Source organism: Diabrotica undecimpunctata, chromosome 10 (genome assembly GCF_040954645.1).
Source record: "Diabrotica undecimpunctata isolate CICGRU chromosome 10, icDiaUnde3, whole genome shotgun sequence".
NCBI classification, from domain to species: Eukaryota; Metazoa; Arthropoda; class Insecta; order Coleoptera; family Chrysomelidae; genus Diabrotica; species Diabrotica undecimpunctata.
Genome location: NC_092812.1, coordinates 67786056 through 67810419, shown reverse-complemented (window position 1 = coordinate 67810419; position 24364 = coordinate 67786056). Strand labels below are relative to the sequence as shown.

Genomic DNA, 24364 nt, shown 5'->3' with positions numbered 1-24364 from the left:
TCTGTAACTAACTTGTTAAATACTTAGATAGGTTAAATTAAAATTGCTTTTCTTTGTAAAACTATACAAAAATTTCCTATCTCTTAACACATCGATTTACAATTTTTTTAAAAATTGTAATTTAAGACAATACATATGATAAAACTGTGAATATTGAGATACAGGTTTATATAGATTAGTCCACAAAATAATCCGCTATAATGTAAATAATGTATGTATGTACGTAACTTTATTTACTGTCAGCCTTATTTAGACTACACGCGAATGCTCAATAGTCTGGTCAGCTGATAAATTCATCCGAGCATGTGCGAAGAATTGAGTCATTATCACTGATATAGAACCTCGATCAGGCAAAAGTTCAAAGCTGCATAGCCTTAATTTTAGGGCTACAGGTACTTGAACCATTGCCCGATCTTACGGAATGACTACATTTTAAGCCGCATAAGAGATCTATTCTTCCATTGATCAGACAATGGTTCATGCGCGTCTAACGTTGAAAGCATTATGCGCACTTTTGTTAGGAATCTTCCTAGTAGAGACGAGCGCTAAATTTTTACGTTGATTAATTATCTCAAATATATTCACTTTTACTACACATTACATAAATAGATATAAACAATAGTTTACTATGTTGCTTATAGCTAATGTGAGAAATATTTTTTTAAATAATTTGCTAGTGTTGCAACATTTTTTTATCCTAGCTGGACTCCTAAAAAAAGTTGTCTTCTCAAATGGGTAAGACACTGTCAACTGTTCGTCTTAGATATCAATACTGGCATATTAATAAAGCAAAAGTGATCTAAAAAATATTAACAGTATAACTAGGATACCTCTAAGTATACAGTATTAGGTCCAGAAAATTAATTTGGCCGAATGAACGATTAGTTAATTATTTTTATGGTTTTTATAAGTAGGCTTTGTGCCTAGTTGTTCAGATTCATCATCATTAGCCGTTTTGAGTTTCCTGAACATAGGCCCCCCGAAAATAATTCCATTGCATCCTGATCGTGAACACCTTGAATTCCAGTTTGAACCAGCTTGATGTCGTCCGACCAACTTGTTGTAGGACATTCTCGATTACGATAAGCATCGTGTCTAGGTCTCCATTCTAAAATTTTCTTGGTCCATCTCTGACTCTGGCAACATGTAATTTTTTTAACTGCGTCCATAACACAAGTTTGTCTTCTAATCATTTGATTTAAAACTCTGTCTTTAAGGGTTATATTCAACATAGACCTCTCCATTACTTTCTGTGCCACTTGTATCTTATCGACTACTTTTCTGGTAAGGATCAATGTTTCTGTTCCATAAGTTAGAACTGGAAGTACACATTGATCAAAGACCTTCCTTTTTAAGCACTTGGGACAAGTGTTTTAACTTTTGTTAGAACTTTCAGTCTTTTGTTTTGTTCTATGGTATTAGTTGTTTCTTTATTGTTAAAGTTCCTGGTATCTTTCCTAACGGCATTTGAAATGGTTTTGTTTTAATTTCTTAGCTCTGCAATGTTCCTTGTATACTTATCTTTCATTTTCCTCCTTTTTTGCAATAGGTTTCTTGTGTCTCTGTTAGTTTTTCATTTTTCCTTATCTACCTGGCTTAACACTTCTTGTGTGCCTTCTTTAGGGCGTCTACCAATTTCTTGTGTCCAAGTGACCAAGCGTCCTAATTTAAAAGTAATTTGGGCTTTTCCTCTTCGTTTTATTTCGCAGAGACCGATGATGTCCCATTTTATTGTTTTTACCTCTTCGTCCAGTTTTGTTATCTTCTGATCCAATATGAGAGTTCTAACATTGTATGAAATAATATGCATTTGTCGCTCTTTGTGATAGCCTGATTTTTTCCGAAGATTGTTAGCACCCTATGCTCCAACCCTGTTCCATCCGCTACCTTGGTTAGGGGTGTTGGAGCCGTCGGGACTGGGGGCCGTTTAGTTGTTTCATCCTTCATGGAAAATACCTTTTGGGATTTTAAGCTACTCAAACGGCAGGCTTGAGTAGTGTGTATTGGCGAGTTGGTTTGGATGTGAAAGGAGGAAAGAGTGGAGATGGGAATGCTTTGATGATGGTTTCCCCGGGGATGAAAGGCATAGGGATGAAATCTATGAGCTCGCGTGAACAGGTGTGCTATTCCTGAAGTGGAGCTATCCCCTGCCGGGGTCGCAGAGAAGTATCCACCCGCTACCCGGCTATTTCTTTGTAAAGTTTTTGTTCAACTGGCAAGATCGTCGAATGTCCTACTGTAAGGAAAATTGTAGGGTACTATTTTGGGTAGTAAACACGATGAAAAAAACACTTCCACTTGTTATTAACTTGTATACCCCCATGAATATGATCAACCTAACAATACCTTTTTTATTCCAGGCTGTAGGAATTCGTTATTAACATAAAATTTTTTTTTCGAAATATGTTTGACCCTCTTATTACATGTGCATACTTCGCTATATTTGCAAACGCTTAAGTTTTATATTTAATCAATTTTAATACAAATATTGTAATTCCTCTTTATCACCGGAAGCATGGCCTGTAACAGGGTTTAGTCTTATAGCTTCCTGATAATTGAGGTTGTTTTTTTCCTCTTCCTTGTTTTTTTTTATTGTTTTTATTATGCATTATTTTCCTAAGAGCAGATACAAAAAATCCCGCGGAAAATCAGACTTGCCAAGAGAAGACCAATAAAAAGCATTGTTGCTTAATACACGGAACACTCATATTGAACATTTCATTTAACAAGTTGCGACAAAACAACCCTTAGCCGCTACAGAACTTATTCCGCTGTAGGCAGAAGGGATTTTTCCTTTGGTTTTTATCCAATTGACTGGTCAATTAAGACAAATCCCCACATTTGTATGCATTGCCTGATCAGCCACCGACTTAGCAATACGGTATATATCGGACAGCATGTATGGCCAATAGTACCGTCACTTCTGTATTTACCCGTCCACAACATTTACTTACGTTTACCAGCAATTAGGAGACCTGTTTAACAGCTGGCTCTCCATCCACGTCACTTGGTCTGTGTTCGCCTGACACCAGGGGGGAGTTAAAGTTGATTTCTCTCCAGCATTTTTCTTACTATCCACCTTTATATAACTATATCTCGATCTGACAATACACGTTATACGTGCAGCAGTACAGAAACTATACATTAACGAGCTAAGCTTCAGAAATCAACTAAAGGTATGGGAGAATACTAATAAATAAGAATGGAACAAACGCTAGGGATGATAAAGTTTTTCGGTAGGATTTTGCTTATTGCGTGTTCCTAATAAATATCCTAAGTAAAAAATATTCTTATTGTGTATATATACATAGATTTCTTTTGAGATATACTCGTTTTAATGGTTCCTAGTTCTGAGACAAAAAGACACAACAATCGAAGTTAGTACAAATATTTATTTGAATACAAAGTCTACAGTAAATGTTTATATATTTTGTGATTTCGAACTCTTTCTGACACTTACTTATTTGACCAAAGTAAACATATTTCATTCGACAGAAAGCGACTTCTTGACGTATTTATTCATCGTAAAAATTTAGAAGCCTTTACGCTAGGGCCAGTTTGACTTAATATGAAAATGACTGAGAAATTGTACTAGTGAGTAATGTCATAATATAAATATCATAGGAATAATTCGCGCACTATTCTAATGTTCTAGATAAATACACTATTATTATTATAAGCAAAGGACATGCTACCCAAAGATTTTGAATTATTTTTGGTTTTCTGACTAAAACGATATTTCACTTGTGAAACAATTTCAGGTAAACACATTTTCAGATGCAATTATTGCTCTATGTAGTTTGTTTGCTTTATTTGTTTTCGCTTGAAAAAGTTAGATTCAAATCAAACGTATAGGAATAATTTGCTCAGAGGATCTAACGTCTTGCACTAAACTTATTAGTTATGCAGTATCTTCCACAGAACATGCACACCAAAAAACTTGTAATTGCTCTTAACAAATTATATTTTAAATTTGAGGCTGTAGGAGGAATCAACAATTATTACGTTTTACACAGCTCCAGTGAGCATGTGGTAGTAATATTCTCTCGCAACATTGATGACAGGTTTCCTTGACACAATAAATCCCTTACAACAGTATAAGCGTCAAAATCAGGAATAAACAATAAGTATTAACGTTTCTCTCAGTACACCATTGAAATTTAAAAGTAATTGCATCGTTTTGCCTATTTTACAATAATGATTTGTAATAATCCTTTCGTTTGTTTTTGGCTTGGAATATTTCCTTAAGAGACTACACTAATTTTTTTTATTTTTGAACACCGCTTTTAATAGGCAGCTTTTTGGTAAACCGCAGAATGGTTCTGGATGGAAAAAAACAGTATGAGTTTCTTTTTTAACAATAATATCAGTAATTCGTTACTTGCAATTCCTTTATGCCATGGCACCTATAACAAAGTTACTTAATTGCCCTTCGTGAGTTGCTTAAGGGACAGTTTCCAGTTCCAATCTCTTAGGAACTGATAAGTTGTAGACAGTAGAGTCATCAGTGCAGCATTGATGTCTAAGGCAATAAATATTTTGGCCATATTCAGGCACTATTGGTCACAAAAATCTATTACTACTTTGAGAACTATTGCTAATCTGGTGTTAGGACCAGTAATCCCTAATCTTACCCCTTCTCTGTTTTTGACACATTAATTTACTTGAAGGCATCTTTTGTGATTTGAAAAATCTTATTTCGTGTGTGTCTTATTTTGCAGATAGATATCCAGTCAGGTCGTTGGGTTTTAGATACGGAGTTTGGAATCGATTTCGTCAGTTATGTTGGTTTCTTCTTTCCATTACAATTTTAGCTTCATTACTCCTCAACTATTCAGTCTAAAAGTACTACGTACCCTTGCTAACTTTTATTGTATTGGAAACTTTTATTCTACTAAACAATTGAAGTATAAGACATCAAAATGGTCCTGTTATTATTGTAAACTTCTTTACTGAAGACTATTCAAGAACATCTCCTTTAATAACCTGAAATCATTTATAACAGTACTCTTTCAGCCAACCCAATTTTGTATGTTTAAGATCACTATTAATATTTTTATTTTAGATCTTGATCGTGATCTAGAGCTTCTGTATTCATACAATTTTATGTTCCTTATTATTGTTATCATCATTTTGGCGATGTTATCAAGAAATCATGTTCTGATTCTTCCTCATCTCCTCTGTCCAATGGGCCTATTAAGAAGAGTGTTCTGTCACTCTATGCGCATTATATATTCTACACACCTTAACATTCTAATTTGATTGGTTTATGTGGTTGCCCGTAGGTCTTGTCTAAGCACCATTTTCATTTAACGCTCAACATTTTTTTTTCACTTTTGGTTAGATTTTCTGTTAGATTCCAAGTCACTGAACTGTATGTTATGACATAGTTTATTTTTGCAGTATTGCTTCACGTATTTCGTTTTGTTGGTGTTTTGATTGTTAGATCCATTTTCGTGACTCTTTTAGTGATAAATACGCCTCTTGAACTCCATTTGCTGTTTTTTCACCGATATTGATATTATCATCATAGCCAAAGATTGACACTGATTTGTTATATATTGAGCCTATGGCTGTGATTTGTAACATGTGCGTGTATTACCTTTTCCGGTACTAGATTGAACTATATACACAAGAAAGGCTGTCCCTGAAGTAGCCTGTTGTTTGTTTAGAAAGTTTAGACAATTCCCCACTGGAAATCTGTATACAAAGTCATAGGCTAACTTTTAAATATATTGGTGAATATCAATGCCATAGTCCAGTGTTTTTTCTAAAACTTGTCTCAGGCTATGGAGCAGAATATTCCAATATTACAATCACTAGATGGTAATTTATGTCTCCTGATTTTTTTTATAAGTTGTATCCCAATTATTGTATTTTGGACGATATTTTTATATAGTATCTCCAGAAGATTATCTGGCTAGATTGAATGTTTAGTTTCTTTGGTGGTTCCTCTTCCTTCTCATAAGTTTCGTGGATCTCGCATCATCTCTTTCGTCTTAAAGGTTTTCTTCCATTTCCTCTATATTAAGTGTCTGACTAAAATGCTTAACCCATCGATTTATTTCACCTTTCTTTTCTGGTAATATCTCATCGTTCAAGCTTCTGCATTGTTTCACAGTTGTCTTGAATTATTTTCTGTTGGTGTTATTTTCAGAATCATCTGAATTCTTTTTCTCTATTAAGCTTTTGTAAAGTTTATATAGTTTAAATTCCTTACTTAAATTTAAAGTTTCTTTAATTCTTCTTTCAGTCCTAAAAAGGCAGAGCAAGAACAAGTTGTTAACGGGTTAACACGGTTTTGTGGAATATAGTGTGGTTTAAACGTATTTTTGTAAATTTGCACCAAAAATTTTGTATAATTTAGTCATTAAGATGATTAGACTGTTGTAAGTAAAAGATCAAATAACATAAATATAAAATAGTACATACATTAGTATAGGTACCTTTGTAGACAATGCTGTATTAATAATTATATATTTATTTGAAGAATTTAACTACGCTATATTAAAACTGAGTCTTCCATTTAAAACAAATAATAATCGTAAGGTAAAACGTATTCAATTTTAAACAAAATGTGTAGTAAACCGTTATACATATGGCACATTTATTTGTCAACTTATTGTTGTTTATCTGTTGTATGTAACATTCATTCTAGAGGTTTCAAAAAGCGCACCACTTTATCTTGAGTACCTATTCTGTGCACTATGATAGATAAACCTCTTTATACAATTATTAAAAAAGTATTTTATTACTATATACACTGGAAACCACTGATTTATAATTTTTATATTAAGAAATGATTACGCATATAAAAAGTAGAAACCGAAATTACCTATTATTTGTAAATAATACATAAAGATCTCTAGGCATATAACAAAGCCACAAACTAAATTGTGCCAGCTTAGGATTTGAAGTACTTCTTTATAGGAAGTTTGCTACGAAACGAAACATATTGTTGTAGCACCATAAGGTAGCACTTCAACCTCTACACCAAACACTACGATGTTAGGTACTGGCGTTGAATTTATTGTTGTGTTATATGTTTATTTGGATATTTAAAATATATTACAAGTATTAGAAACCCAATTTGTTGACAATAGAAGTATTTTAGATTTAATTTTGTAAAAATTATAAAGCGGTGTGTAGCAGTGTCTAGAATAAGTTTCTACTAGTTTGTATAATATCTGAAATATAGCCAAATGTATATAATTATTAGTTCTATGGCATATTTTGACATTTACTTCGAACTACATACTCTGCTTTTGTACTAGTAGATCAAAGCATTGTATCGCTTAGGATAGTTAAAAAAGTCAATTTAACTAATGAGGTAAACTTTCGATAGGTGAGACATAACATATACCTACCTACTTTTTTAAAGTAAATTTAAAGTGGTTAATAATAAAAAGACCACTAACAATACAGTAGAGCTGTCACTGGATCAATTTGTCTCTAATTTATTTAAAAAAATGTAGAGTGTTGTGTGTCCTGGTAAAATCTTCTTCCTTTATTCATGGTCCACTACATATATCTTGTATATGTTGTTCGAAGGTTAGAGATCCAATTGGATATAGTTAACGTGCAATAGGATTGTGAAGATTTTGGATAAGTTATCGCCGTAGATCCTTCAGCCATGCATTCTATCTTCTCGCTTGAAATTTTCCTTCGATCATCAACCGAAGTCATTCATATCTATCCTCTCTCATTAGATGTCCAAAGTACATTAACTTACGTTCTTTGACCGTGGACATCAGATTTTTGTTCTTCTGTATTCTGTTAACAATGTTTGTTACTCTTTTGGTCTAGAAAATGCGTAGTATTCTCCTATAAAGTTATATTTCAAAATCATCGATCCATTTTCTAGTGGGAGTTTGACAGCTCTCGCAGCCGTAAATACAGATTGGGGATACAGCAGCGTAGCATCTGGATAAGAAGTTCTTTATGCCGATAAATATTAGTGCTCCCAAGCATTTGGAGGATGAAATTTCTTCATCGACATGTATTATTAATTTTTTTGTCGCTGCTATTGATTCTAACATTAGTATCTTTAAGAGCTTTTACGCTTATGCTTTCAGCTTCCTTCGATTTACTTGAGCTGACATCAGCAGTTCCGTAACCTTCGTTACCTGGGTCTTCACCAGTTGCTCTGAGTATTCCTTCTAGTTTTTAGTGTTAAATGCAGTCAAAAGATAGAACCTCTGGCATTTAGAATTCGTTTCTGAAACCGAATTGAGTGTTTTCGATTTGCTGTTCGTATTTTTGCGAGTTTTAGAGTAAATACAGGTGTTGTTGTTTTCAATACAGGTGTAAATGTATTATTATTAATAGGTCGTATTCTGAAAATGTTTGTTTCTGACTTTTCATTTTCAACTGTAACAGACATTATATTATCAACGTCATTGCGGCTCTGAAAATACACTTATGTTACTTACAGGTGATCTTTTACCAGTATCTGCGCAATTTATACCTTTCCGGTCCTCCTGTAGGTTGGTCTGATTCGGTATTGAAATTTTCGGTACAAACAAAACACCGGTCAGGAGAGACAATGAAGCACTAAAAAGCACAAAATCTATCAATTTTCCGCAGCAAGACGAATCGCTATTCGACTTTTTGCATTCGATTCGGGAAAGTGTCAGGAAAGTTTGTAAATAAAATTCAGGGTAACAAAATTAAAATTGCGTTCTGGTCATGAAGAAAATGCATTTCCAAAATGCATTAAAAATGAAAAATTTACAACTCGGAAAATATCAATAGGATTTTAGGTCGCCGAACTCGAATATGATAACAACGATGATCCTCGAGCTACCTGGTGCGCAGGGTAGACCTCGCCTCCTGGAGTATGTTAATTTTATTCTAAATCAGTCTACAGTAATTCATCATCATAAGTGGCTCGACAATCTGTTGTGGATCTGCTCACAAAGAAGTCGCTACTCCTGTCGATTCCTGACAACTTCCCTCCATCTTATGACCCTAAGATCAATTCATCTCCTTCGTGGTCGTCCTCTACTTCTTGTGCCGCCTGGAAAATGTTAATCTCTTGGTGTATTCGTGATCTCACATCCTAGCAATCTAAGTCTTTGCACTTTAACGAATTTCACAATATCTGGATCGGTTTATAACTGATGTAGTTCAGTTGTATCTTCGACGCCATAGCCCATGTTCATTTACGGCCCCAAAAATCTTTCTAAGAATTTTTCTCTCAAAAACACCAAGAAGTCTTTCATCATTTTGACATAAGGTCCACGTTTTAGCCTCATATATCAAAACTGGTCCTATTAAAGTCTTGTATATATTGAGCTTTACTGCACGTTTTATATTTTTATTTTTTAAATGTTTCTGGAGACCGTGAACAGTTCTGTTTGCTAGTAGTATGCGTCTTTTTATTTCGTCGCTTGTCCTGTTTGTTGCGTTTTCTAGCGATCCAAGATATGTGAATTCTTTGACTTGCTTAAAGTATGGTTGTTAATTTGAATTCTCTGTTGGATATTTCGGGGGTTTTTAGAAACCAACATATATTTGGTTTTTTTCTCTTTTACCACAAGTCCTCATTCACTTGCCGCGACCGCAAGCCTTGTAAAACACTGCACCATGTCTCTCATACTTCTGCCCACTATAATTATATCGTCAACGAATGCGAGAATTTGCGTCGATCTATAACAAATAGTTCCATTTATTCTAATATTTAATTGTCTGGTTGCCTTTCCCAAAGCAATATTAAAGAGAAGACAGGCCAACGCATCCCCTTGTCTTAGACCATTATTAATGCCAAGAACGTAGAGTTTCTCCTTCAATTATAATGCATAAGCTTAAGTTTTGCATTGCTAGTTGAGTCAACTTAACTTAAGGTGAGATCCCAAAGTCTATCATTGCATTATATAATGCAGTTCTTTTCACACTGTCATAGGCTGCTTTGAAGTCGACGAAGAAGTGGTGTGTTTCTATATTCTAGAAAATTTTCTAGAATCTGCCTATGTGCTTGAATTTAATGTGTAGTTGACTTTCCAGTAGCAAATCCGCATTGATATTGACCAACAATATCCTTTGTAAAATGTTTAAGCCGTTCAAGCAATACATTGCCGAAGATTTTATACGCAGATGCCAACAGAGTAATGCCTCTATAGTTCTTACACTCCAGTTGATCCCCTTTTTATGGAACGGACATATTATTCCCTTTAGCCACTCTGCTGGTACCAATTCATTCTGCCATATAAGTACTATTAGTTTGTGGATTACTGCAAAAAGTTGGTCACCACCTTTTTTATACATTTCCGAACAGATTTCATCGATTCCTGAGGCTTTATTTTCTTTGAGTTTTAGGATGGCATTTGACACTTCTTCTCTTGTTAGGTCTTCACTGTGTAGTTGACGTTGTAGATTTTGTTGATTATCTATTTTGTAACCTCCTTCAACATCGTTTATATTTAGATGTTCGCTGAAATATTGTGCCCATTTGACAGTCATTACTCAGGGGTTTTCGAAGTCGCTGAACACGAATATGATAAAGTTGATCCCCTTTTTATGCAACGGACATATTATTCCCTTTAGCCACTCTGCTGGTACCAATTCATTCTGCCATATAAGTACTATTAGTTTGTGGATTACTGCAAAAAGTTGGTCACCACCTTTTTTATACATTTCCGAACAGATTTCATCGATTCCTGGGGCTTTATTTTCTTTGAGTTTTAGGATGGCATTTGACACTTCTTCTCTTGTTAGGTCTTCACTGTGTAGTTGACGTTGTAGATTTTGTTGATTATCTATTTTGTAACCTCCTTCAACATCGTTTATATTTAGATGTTCGCTGAAATATTGTGCCCATTTGACAGTCATTACTCAGGGGTTTTCGAAGTCGCTGAACACGAATATGATAAAGATGATGGTCCTCGAGCTATCTGGTACGTAAAGTGGACCTCGTCTTCTAAAGTTTTATATTGTTTTCATTTGAAACTAGTCGAAAGTTATTACTTTTTTCGAGCACGCTGAAGACGAATATTATGACGGCGATGGTGTGCGAACTACTTGGTGCACAGGGTGGACCTCATCTTCTGGAGTTTTATGATATTTTTATTCAAAATCACTCAAAAATCATTACTCGATAGATTTTTAAGATTTCTAAACACTAATAATATGACGGCTATGGTCTTCAAGGCATCTGGTGCTCAGGGTAAACCTCGCCCCTTAAAATTCTTCGTAGTTCTCCATATTCGTGTAAATGGAGCCAGCACAATTTTTAAATGACAAATTGCAAACCAAACTATTTTTTTTATATCCACATTTTTCTATAAAAAATAGTGATTTTCATAATAATTTGAAATAGAGGAGAAGAGGAGGAGAAAAAAATGCACATTAACTATGTAACCTGGAGAATATCTCTGTACTGGTACGTGTGGGAGAATAAGTATAAGAGCACATGTAAAAGTAAAAAACGGGAGTTTCTGAGTTGCAAATTTTTATTTTCTATACACTTTGTAAATGAATTTTCCTAATGCACAAAACGCAATTTTCATTTTACCACCATGAATTTTATTAACACTTTCTCAAATCAAATGCAAAAAATTGCATAGCAATTCATCTTGCTGTGGAAAATTGGTAGGCTTAGAGCTTCGTTGCCTCGTTAAAACTTACATTCGATCATTCATTAGTGTGTATATAATATTTTTTAATTGGCTTGATCAAGCATTGCGGTTTAATTGACACATTATTATTTCTAAAAGTAAAGAGTGACATATCAGTGAGATATTATATCTCTTTAAAGGAAGATCAGAACAGTTATGTAAAAACTTTCTAAAAAACTATCCCATATATCATATTATATTCTGAAACGTACCCATTATAGCAATTACGTACTGTGATGAGTTCACTTTGTCAATTTTCATTGAGAGCATAACTGCGAGTAACTCTTAATAGTTAATGCAGCCAAAAGCCACTCAGTAATTAGTGAATTTTATAGACTGCTTTATATCATCATACTTTTATTCTGTAGTAAATTTATTTTGAAGACAATACATTCGTAAATCCACATATCTGTAAAAACAGGTTAAAAAAGCAATAAAACGGTTACATAACTTTGTAAAGAAGACTGAAGTAGTTGATAAAATTGTCGGCTTACGAATGACAACTATTAAAGAGAAATAAATTACAAGGAGGAAAATGTTATGAAGAAAATATGATAAGAAAAATGGAAATAGAATATCACATTTTGATATTTTTATTGCCTAAAATTTACATTTTCACAAGTATTATATCGCATCCCTAGATGTTTAAAATAACGAAAACTACATTTAACAATAAAGTTTCATAAAATATGTCTACTAGGTAGTAACTAAAATCAGTGTATGTAGTTTCTAAACCTTCCCAGTTTACAGCTAGACACATACTTTAATTATCTCTAATAAAGAGTAAATGTAAATATATAAATAAATAACTTTGGGTGAGTGGCGCACTTTTTGAATTTATTATATATTGAAATAACGCGTAGTTTCAATTACAATTATATAATATGATATTAAACTTGCTTTTTATTTCAATCCTGTATTGACCCACGTAAGAAATCGACTGGAAGATGAAACTTCTTTATGAAGCAAAGCCTCTTAATCCTCTCACCAAGACATTGCTCTTGTACCCAAGTGTTTTCGTCGTTATGGTACCAGACTCAAACAATATTAGCACCAATAGTTGTATAGTACCTACAGTAGCCTACGCCATCTTGGAATTTCCAAGATGGCTTCCGATAAGCAAGTCGCAGTTTTAACAGCGGAACTAAATAAGCTAAAAAAACAGCTATTAATTATCAGAGTACGTTAATAGATTACCACAAACAGTGCAAAAAATATTAAAGCATTTAATGTTGAACATAACATAGACGTTATTGTATCTGATCAGTGTGTAAAAACAAGCAGGGAACTAAATAAAATGAATAGTGAACTTGCAGCAGTAAGTAAACTATCATTCTATTTAGAAAAACGTACTGAGAAGCAACAAGATTTAATTATTTCTTTATGAAATGATAAAAATAATAAAAATCCAGCCATACCCATACTAACGTCATCTATCGAAAAAAACTGTAAATAAAGCAGGCCCGAGCAACTCAGGTTCTACCAGTCACGAACCTATTAAATTGTCATTAAACAAAAACACAAGTCGACCTCATTCATATATGAGTGATAAACAAAAAGAAAATAAAAACAATCTAAAAACAGGACATTTATCTTGGAATCCCCAATCGAATCGAATTTTATCACCCTTGTTATTCAATTTATACAGTGAAGCCATCTCAGAATTAGCGCTTGCCGAGGTCAGTGAGGGCCTTATAATAAACGGTGAGCCACTTAATAACATAAGATATGCTGACGACACCGTCCTTCTGGCAGGAACACTAGAAGAACTGCAACACCTTGCTGAACAACTAAATATATATTGCAACGATTATGGACTCAAAATAAATTTGAAGAAAACCAAGTTCATGGTATTTGCAAAAGCACAAAACATCAAACTTAAGCTAGTACTAGATAATACAGAAATTGAACAAATATCTTCGTACAAATACCTTGGAGCATGGATCACAAAAGATACTGATCAGACAAAAGAAATAAGATGCCGCATTGAAATTGCACGGTCAACTTTTAATAGAATGAGAAAACTTTTTTGTAATCGCAATATCAATATCAATTCTCCGAATAAGAATGCTTCGATGTTATATTTTCTCTACCCTTTTGTATGGGGTTGAAGCTTAAACACTTAAAAATTCCAACAATAAAAACCTAGAAGCATTCGAAATGTGGGGTTACCGACGTATTTTGAAAATATTATGGATGGATCGCCAAAACAAACGAACAAGTTCTCGAACAACTAGGAAAACAATGCAAAGTTTTAAATTCCATAAAAATCAGGAAATTAGAATACTTGGGGCACATCATGAGAGGTGAAAAATACGAACTACTAAGGAATATAATGCAGGGTAAAATCAAAGGCAGAAGAAGCGTAGGAAGACGTAAAATCTCGTGGCTACGCAATCTCCGTGAATGGTTTGGATGCAGTTCAATTGAACTATTCAGGCGCGTAACCAACAAAATTATAATTGCCAGAATGATTTCCAATCTCCGATAGGAGCGGAACTTGAAGAAGAAGAAGAAGACCCAATCGAAAAAAGAAAACAAATACAAACCGATTATTGGAAGCAACGAATCGTCTACTGTAAACACCATTCCTAGACAAGGTCATATACATGTGTCCCGCATAGATGTTGGTATGAAAGCCGATGATCTTCTTAAATTCTTGGGTGAGACGGTACCCGATATTACTTTTAACTGCGTGGAATGGCATAGAACTGACAAATACTCCACATATAAGGTATCTTTCCCTTTCGATAAAATTGACGAAATCTACAGACCTAATATTTCGCCCAAAGAAGCTGCAGTTAGGAGATTTAACTTCAAAAGAAATTTTCAGCACATAAAGAAGACGGAAGACGGACTTTATCAAAATAAACTAATTCGACAAGGTAAGGTAAGCATGTAGCATGTTAATTTGCAGTGGATTTCAAATTAAGTCGGTATGATCAATGCTTTTCTTGAAGAAAGTGAATGAGAGAGTGAAAGTGAAGAAAATTTAAAATTAATTAGCATCTTCGGCTTTTCATTAGCTAATTTCTTTTGTAGGGTAAAAAGGAAACAAGGCGGAGATGCAATTTATGTATTCTTCTCTTAATCTAAATGAATATAATGTAGAGGAAAGTTCAGAGTTTTGTGCAATTTATGTACCTTCAATAAAAACCAATATTTTAACTGTATAAAGATCGGATAAGGATAACTTTGACTCGTTTTTGGTGAATTTTGAGAATGTCATAACGTCCTTGCTTAGTAAAGCAGGCAAACTGATCATACTTACTCTTTGCGCTTTCATTGACATAGAGGGGGTATTCGCAAAGATCTCATTTGAATCCATAAAAAAAGCACTAGTAACGAGGAACATTGAAGCCTCACTAATACAATGGATTCAATCAATGTTAAAAACTAGAATCATCACTACTAGTATTGGTTTTAAACTTATTTGAAATCTGAAAAATCAGCTGCATAGTCATTTTAATAGTGAACTTTTTAATGAAAATATTTGTGAGCATGTGCTCTATTTCCGGTTATATCCGAAATAGTCACCAACTTCGTTATTTGATTTGCATTCGGACTTAGGCCAGTGATCAGTTTGCAAATCTTTGCGGGTATATTTTAAAATCCCTGCTTTTATTGCGGTGATGAGTTTGTACTATCTACGAGGGCATTTATGCTTATTTCTGATGAGTTTACGTGTACCCAATACTTTCAGTCCCACACCTTTTGACAGAAAAAAGAACACTTTCATCTTTATTTGACACTTATTTATTCTGAAACTAAGAAAAAGAGGAAAATAAAATATCAAATCTACTTTTATTTAGTAACTTTATTGAATATTATAGTTAGATTTATACAAATCAAAATGTGAATAAAATGATGATTGTTTTGAGAATTAGGCTTATATTTATTTTAAAATTCTTTTTTGAGAAATCCGAAAAATCTTGTATTTTGTTTTTAATTCCAATTGTGAAAGAATATTCTTTTGTCCATTATAGATAAATTATCGAGATCGAAAGAGAAGTAAAGGCATTAGATGAAAATGTAACGTGCAGTAAATAAACGAATGAACACTAAGCAGAGAAAAAGAATGGAATAACCACATGAGCAGAATAGGGGAGACCATGGTGGTCAAAATAGCAAGAGATAAATCACCAATCGGTAGAAGGAGTATCGGACGTCCGCGCAAAAGATGTAGTGAAAACCTTTCATAGAGGTATCAATTCGCCAATGAACAAGCAGAATTTCTTATAAAGAGGAAGAAGAAGAAAATGATGGGAAAACTGGGAAAAATTGAACGGGAAAATTATTCTTAAATAATGAAAATTTATACATATTCATCCATACCTGCTTGAAATCCTAAATCTTTCAGAGCAGCTTTCACCATTTTGTTCCCTCTGGAACCCATAATTATCACTAAAATTATATCCACAACGTAACAGCTTAGTTCACGTGTTTATCGTGTTTATCTAACACAATAGTTGCACAAGTAGATAAATCGTCTTACTGTGGAGCCGTTATATGCACAACTAGATAACTCAACTTACACAGTTGTAGTATTCAGTGTTGCACTACTCAGACATGTACCTACTTGTTGCAGCGGCTCTCTACTTCACAAGTATTTGAGCTGGAAGCTGTCGAGTTGTAGCATTCAACACAGCAATTGGCGGAGATTTGTTTAAATGGGATACCTCAAAATCGTATTTTTTCGAGTTACCTAATTGTAGTACTAAGGTACGATATAACATTATAAAAAAGTATGAACTGAAGTTTAAAACATTTGACTTAAATAATAATAAATCCTTTAACGATACTTTGAGGTTACCACTTTATCATCCGGAAGAGTAAAATAAACACACTAATAGAAGAGAAGAAGAAAAAGTGAGTTTCGTTCGCGGTAAATCACCAGTAGGACATAAAAGCGTGAGCCATCATTGAAAGGGATGAAGCGATGACCTCAAGGACGAAGAGGCAACCATATCAAGATAAAAAATACAATTTTCCTAAATAAGATGTCGAACTTTGATGGTACTCATTTAGATAAGCTGGTAGAATAAAACGAGCTATACACAATTTGGAAAACAAGTTTGATTTTGAAAAAATTTCTAGTCGACAATTCTGTGACACTACGCAGATATTTTGTATAACCGGACAAGTACATTCTATACGTACTATATTTTAATTTTTTGATAAAATTTGTACCTTAAATTATCTTGTATATTTAAAAGTTTATAATTTAATTTATATTATGGTTTTTATAAAACGATAACAAAGTAGAAACAAAGGAATGGTTTGGACCAAAAAGTGTGTTTGCAAACTCGAACCAGTATCGAAAGATTCACAACACTGAGTAGCTATTGCTTTTACTTTGGGGTAATATTTATTCCAAAAATCAAATGCCTTGTAATTTAAGTTCTTTGAATTACTCATATTGAAATTTCCGTCAATAATCAATATCCCAGGACTTTCCTCCGTATACTTCTCCCAAGTTACTGGATAAATACTGTTTTCTGTGGGATTAGAAGATTTAGCAAAGTTCATCCAGAAAGACATGATTGTGTCTGATATTCGTTTATCTCTGATATCCCAATCCTGGTTGGTGGTCCAGTAAGGTACCCCCCAAACATACAGTAAGTCAAACAAGTGTGGCACAGTAGCCCATTCAGGCAAATTAATGACAGCTGCCGGTGTACTAGGTTTCATGTCGAATCTGTACACGTAAGTGGGCTGCTCTTTGCTGATTAACGAGGCTAATTGAACCACTGAGGAAGCAACGTTTCTTTCTGTGAAGAAGTTAATTAAAATCTCTCTGAAAGATTCAGCGTCTTTTACAGGAATAGAAGGGCTATAGAAAAACATGACAGCATCGATCAGATGGTCAGAATTGTAAACACAGGAAGATTCAGAGTTATTTACTATTGGAATATCACCACTTATAAGATCCGTTAACAAAGCCTGAAGATATTCATTAGAAGTACTCGTAATATTTTTCAGACTATCGATTTCCAAAATATGCTCCATGTGAGTATAACCTGTAAGCAAAGGAACTTTCTCATAATCGCCTCTTTCAAAATATCTTATCGGAAGATCTGATAAAAACGGTACACTGCTGTTGGTGATTTCGGCGTCCAAAATCGGTCTCCAGTTTATGTTTACGGTTTGCTGAACCAACGATTCTGCTTCTGCGTGTCGCAGACATTGAATTAATGCTGAAGTTGGTTTTCTATCGCAACCAAAGCTGCTAGATAATACATCCAATAAATCTTTGTCTTCTTGGGCATGCTTTACCTCTGAGGGATTCAAAATATTACCTAAAAATGTAAAAATGTTATATATTATACAAGCAAATTTTAAAGTAAAATACCACATCACTCAATATATCCCAGATAATTGATGATAATTGCAGACATTTTTTCAAGTGACATTTTCGATTATCGAAAGCCATCCAATAGCCATTCTAAATCCTACCTTGGATTTAAAAGTATCGAAAATGCCAAATGTGATTTTGATGCAAAATCTACAAGTATTTTCCAATATACAGAAAATAGCAGAAAATACCGACAAATCCCCATGATGAATATTGGCCTGTAGATGATAATTTATTTTCTAAATCTTTGAACTTTGTTGTAATTTGAGCAATATTTAGAACTATTTAATTATTTGTTAATTAAAAATCGTCAATATATTTCTGAAGCATGAAAAATATGAAAATGTTTCAATCTGGAATGAGCAACAGTTACGCAATCTTGTTATGCGATCTTCGACACATAGGTCAGTAAACGACCAGTGAATCTCTTTCTTTACAAGCACCGCACTTTTTCTTGCGCATGCAGTCGCCATCTTATGACGTCAGATGGGAACCTTGATTTCGAGATATTAATGCTAAATGTAGAACGACTTTTCATTTTTATAATTGTTTTGTGGTGCTTTTTAGAATACTGCGGTAAAAACACAGCGATTTGAAACAATTTAAAATTGTAGTTGCTAAAAATTGTGGATTTTCCCATGCTACTGGGATTTTTTGCTAAAAATTGTATTTTCATAAAATACATAGGCAAAATATTAACTCAACCTATTTTGTTGAGCAAAAACAATATAGACCAGTATGTGGACGGCGTTATGCATCACTAGACCAAGCGCCATTTTCTCAAATTGTTGATTATGGCGCTTTCTAGTGGGAAAAGGCATAAACTATCTACCGAATAAATCCCATTAGTCTGTTAGTAACGGTTAACCACATATATTTAAAAAGACCAAGTGCCTTTCTTCTTAATCTGGATTTTGAATTTTGCATAACTAGACCAAGCGACTAATTTTGTGTATTAGTTTTGCATCAGTAGACCAAGCGCCTCTTGCGAGCGTTTTAATGATTGTAAATCGAATATTTGGCAACATACGTACATAAACGTTGTTGACAATAACTTGTTTAGGCGTTTAGGTTAAGAAGTAGTATCAGTTATTGCTTAAATTTATCTATAAAATAACCTGTAACAAACTAAACCCCTGACGCTAATACGCCTATGGAGGGCAAAGCGCTCAGAAGATTTAATCTTCAAAGACAAAAGTTACTTGTAGTAGATGTGATTGTTTCGAATTAGAAATTAAAAATTGCGCAGATAACGAAAAATTAAACAAGTTAAAGGAAGAAAAAAATGTGCACTTAGAAGAAGCTGAAAATGCACAATCTAGAAGAAAGCTAGACATGAAGATGAGCAACGATCAACCAGAAGAGGAAACCTTTTGTTTTCATTTAGAAAAAACTCTTTCCCTTATGAGAATTCCAACAAATATCGTATATTATAAGCGTCAATTATGTATTTACAACCTTAGTATCTATTTCGGCAAGGATAACAAAGGTCATTGTTATGTTTGGATAGAAGGTGAAGCTGGTCGGGGAGCCCAGGAAGTAGGCAGTTGTCTTAAGAAACACATTGAAGAAAATGTTACTTCTGCAAAACATGTAATTTTGTTGTCAGACTCTTGTGGCGGCCAAAACCGCAACATCAAAATAGTTTTGATTCTGAAAACGATTTTGGAAACTCATCCTACCATTGAAAAAATTACATTACGCTATCTCTTTCCTGGTCATAGTTTTTTACCCAATGATAGTGATTTTGGAGATATTGAAAATGCCTTAAAATTTCAACAACGTTTATATACCGTTGATGGTTATCTAAACGTGATGAAGAAATCCCGTAAAAAGAACCCACTAGTAGTTCACAAAATAAAAAAAGAAGAATTCGTTGGAACAAAGAAGTTGGAAACTATGATTACAAACCGTAAATCAGACATAGAAAACAGTAAGGTAAGCTGGTTTAAAACAAGAGAAATTGGAATAAGAAAGGATAAACCACTGACTATTTTTATGAAAACTGATTTTAACACTAGTGAAGTTAAAGTAGATCTTCACAAGAAACTTCAAAAAGGACGGCTCGTTGCAATGCAATCAAAACGTAACCACTTGATTCCTTTTTGGCCCACAGGCAAGCCACTTTCTGTGCTAAAGCTTAACGACTTAAGATCTTCAATGCACCTATTAATACCAAATGATGCAAAACCTCTGTATCGCTCCCTTTTCAGTAACAATACAGTGGAAGTGACATTGACGGATTTGACTTTGACATACGAGATGAGTAATATTTATTTACTATTTTCATAATATTCAGAAAATTGTACCTACTGTTAACACTGAGTTCAAGTTTTTTTTTTTATTTTTGATTCATTTCTTAAGTAATATAAAATATTCAAAACAACGACTTTTATTGTCATACCCAAAAAGAAAAAATAGCTTATGGCCTACTAATCATTCACTAAAAGTGATATTTTAGTTACGCATCGCTAGACCAAACAACCTCCATGTCGCTTGGTATATTGATGTATAACACAATTACACAATGTGGCGAAAATCGTAAGTCGACCAAAAGCCTTTCTATTTTTTTTTTTTTTTCGTTTTTCTTTAACATTAGCAAGTTACTATTTCGCACTTAGAGAAAACATAAAAAACTGTCTTCGAAAACAAAAAATTACGACTATTGTAACGTATACTGAATTTTAATAGAGTGAAAACTTTGTCAAACTTTGAGTGAAGTCAAATATCTCAAAATCAATTTTTGGCGCTTGGTCTAGTGACGCATAACGCCGTCCATGTTAAGTGTACATAATCCAAAAATACGTTTTTTCTTTCGAAAAAAGCGTATAACTCGCAAAAAACTTTGAAAACCCATAGTTTTTTGGAGTTTTAAAGATGTTTCGCCCAATTTTTGAATGTCCTAAAAGGCTGTTTCTTCAAATCATATATAACCTATAAAAAAAACCTTAATTTGATCTATTTTGATAAATAATGGTCTATAAAATGGGGGAAATCACCAAAAAACCCTAAAAAACAGTTTTTCAGGTTTTTGAAGGTGGCGCACCTGACGGAAAAATCTGAAAAAAATCAGAAATATGGTTATTAAAACTAGACTCGCAGCATTATTCGAAAAAAACTACATTTTTTATATAAAGTCAACATACGGGTAAATAAAAAATAGACAAGTTTTGCAAAAGCCTCAACTATGCATATGAATTTTTTGAAATTTTTAAATTGATCGCAACCTACAGAACAAAAATAAAAACGAAAACATGACGTTTTTGGGGAAGCGGGAGGGGGTTTGGGGCTAAAATTACGGTAAAATTGAGTCTTATTTTTTATTAACCACTGTATGTGAAAAATGAACTAATTAATTGAGGTTGTATCCCCGATTTGATCTATTTTGAAGTCTATAAAATGGAAATAATCGCCAAAAAACACTAAAAAAACAGTTTATTGGGTTTTTGAAGATGGCGTACATGATGGAAAATCTGAAAAAATCATAAATATAGTTTTTGATTAAATACACAAAATAAAAAAACTATCTCCAAAAAAAGTTCTGTTTAAAAAAAAACATTTTAGGTTATGTACACTCAAGCTATGGGTCTATAAAAATACATAAGTTTTTAAAAGCCTTAGTTAATCGTGTGAATTTTTGAAATTTTTAAATTGATTACAACTCACCGAAAAAAAAAAAGATAAAAACGAAAAAATTACGTTTCGGAAGTAGAGGGGGGTGTAGTGGAGGGGGTTAAAATGGCATTGAGTCCTATTTTTTAATCACGTACAACATAAAAAAAATTAAAAAATTAATTCTAGGATTGAGGGCATTTTACCTATCTTAATGGGGGGTGCCTTTTATGTTTTGATTGGAAAATGCTATGCCCAAATTTCTGTCGATAACATTTAATTAATAGATCGCTTATTGATTAGATTAATTATTTACTATTACTTACCACTCATGGCAATAGCTTTATTAAATAGGCCTCTGGACTGCGGATTAATTAAATGCAGTCCAACGCTCATGGCTCCGGTCCCGTAACCCATGATACAAATATTATCGGAATTCCCACCAAACAGCTTGATATTCTTCTTCACCCACATCATCGCGGCCTGTTGATCAAGCAGCCCATAATTTCCGGATGCCTCACCATCCATAGTGGTAAAGAAGCCCATTATATTTAATCTATAGCTAACTGTTACAATAATTACTCTCTGACGATAAACAAGGGTATGCGGATTCCACATGGCGGGAGTACCTGTTGTGAAATTTCCTGGATGAAACCAAATTACCGTAGCAAATCCTTGTTTAGGCTCGTCTCCTAAAAAATAAATAACTTTGGTTATGAGGTCAATTGTATATTGTAGAATTATCTTTTTCCTTTATATATATCGAATATTTAAATATATAAAAATGTATAAGAACTTATTGGCCACTTATTAGCCTTCTACCCTTAGCCACTCGGCCCCTACAGAAATCTTCCCGGTCCACCAGGATTGGAGGTTGTGGCGATGGGCCTGCTCCCCATCACACGGAAAAAAAACTGTATTGCAAAAAATCCTAGAAAGAAAACGCCGGATGGTCTTAACGGAAAACGACCCAGCTTACGAAAAAGGTTAATGAGTTTTGGAACATGGAATGTGCAAGGTATTCGGACTAAGCTTGATGAGGTGTTGAAAGAAATTAAGAGATTTCAATTAGATGTAACAGTCCTTACAGAAACAAAAAAGAAAGGGAAAGGGACAGACGAGTTTAAAGATTTTGTTCATTTCTATAGTGGAGTAGGAAAAGACAGAAGAGCAGCAGCAGGTGTAAGTATATTGATAAAGAAAAGGCTGTCACGAAATATTAAGAACTGGGAACAAATAAACAAAAGGCTAATAAAAGTTGAGATGAAGCTAAAAGGACGTGACATAGTGGTAGTGGGCGCATATGCACCTTCTGAAGATGAAAAGGACGAGGTAAAGGATAAATTTTACGACGAATTGACGGACCTGGTAGAGAGTATTGGAACTAGGAAGGAAGTAATTCTACTAGGTGACTTAAATGCTAGAACCGGAAGAAAAGTAAATAGCAAAGTGGTCGGTCCATTTGGAGAAGAAAAAATAAATAAAAACGGTGAGAGATTAATAAGTTTCTGCGATCATATGAATTTAAAGATAATGAATGGATATTATCAGCACAAGGATATTCATAAATTCACGTGGATTCAGCCAACGAGGAATTTGAAATCAATAATCGATTACTGTATATGCAAAGAAAACTCCACAATAAAGGTTAATAACGTTAGAGTCCATCGAGGAGCAGAATGTGGATCTGATCACCATTTGCTTAAAGCGTCACTACTATTTACATTTAAAGGAAGCCAACGACAAAATGAAAACGAAAGTTCAATGATACTGCAAGACATTTCAACAAAGAGATATAATCTACAAGGTTTTGAAAATGAGTCTACCCAGTTTCTGTATCGAATGAGGTTGAATCTGAAATTACACGATGTTTGTTACTCCTCACCAATTAATACGTATAACGAAATTATGAAAGCTCTTGACGAAGCTGCAATGGAAGCTATTGGAGAAGTGGATAGCAAAAAACAATAGAAATGAATGGTGGAATAAAGAAATAGAAAATCTTGTGGGGAAGAAGAAGAATATGTATAACAAATGGCTAGCAACAAAGGACCCTTACTATCGACAACAGTACAACAGCTTAAACAAAGAAGTAAAAAAAGAGGTAAATAAAGCCAAAAATGGGTATAATTTTATGGGTACAGCAAGAAGTAAAGAAGCCTCGAAAAACAATTAGAGGAAGTAGAATAGATAGAAAAGAATGCAGTAGGTTAACTCTAATAGCCTCAGAATTATGGGTCGAATATTATGAACAAATGCTGACAGAAGATCGAACAGAATTCCAAGATATTGGCTACCAAAAATATGATATTTCCTACCGCGAAGAAACTGAAATAACACCAGAAGAAATTAAAAAACACGCCAACGCTATGAAAAATGGAAAGGCACCAGGACCGGGGGGAGTACCCATTGAACTGATTAAATATGGCCCTGACAAACTATTTCAGCTATTGGCTTATACTTTTAATTTATTCTTGAGAGGAGAAGAGCTACCCCCAGAATGGAAAACTGCATATATCAGCAATCTATACAAAAATAAAGGCGACAGAAAAGATTGTAAGAACTACCGAGGGCTTAGTGTAACTAACTCAATCTGTAGAGTCTACGGGAAGATAATTAAAAGCCGAATTGAAGATTGCTGGGAAGACGCTGAAGATCAGAGTGGCTTTCTTACTGGTCGTTCTTGTATAGACAATGTGTTCTGCCTAAAACAAACAATAGAAAAGCGTTTGGAACATAATATGGAGACACACATGGTATTTATTGATCTTCAAAAAACGTA

At 33.9% G+C, this 24364-nt stretch overlaps 1 protein-coding gene across 1 annotated transcript in view; it reads right to left on the bottom strand.

Annotated features, from left to right (window-relative positions):
• Nucleotides 1-15436: 15436 nt before the first annotated feature.
• The window catches only part of LOC140452304 (fatty acyl-CoA hydrolase precursor, medium chain), a 58117-nt gene continuing 49189 nt past the window's right edge, over nucleotides 15437-24364 (bottom strand). Inside the window, exons 2-3 of the mRNA XM_072546472.1 lie at nucleotides 21909-22274; nucleotides 15437-17914 (exon numbers count right to left, since the gene is read on the bottom strand). Of these exons, the coding sequence (XP_072402573.1) occupies nucleotides 16845-17914; nucleotides 21909-22274 (1436 nt within the window). The 3' untranslated portion in view covers nucleotides 15437-16844. The remainder of the gene's footprint in view (nucleotides 17915-21908; nucleotides 22275-24364) is intronic.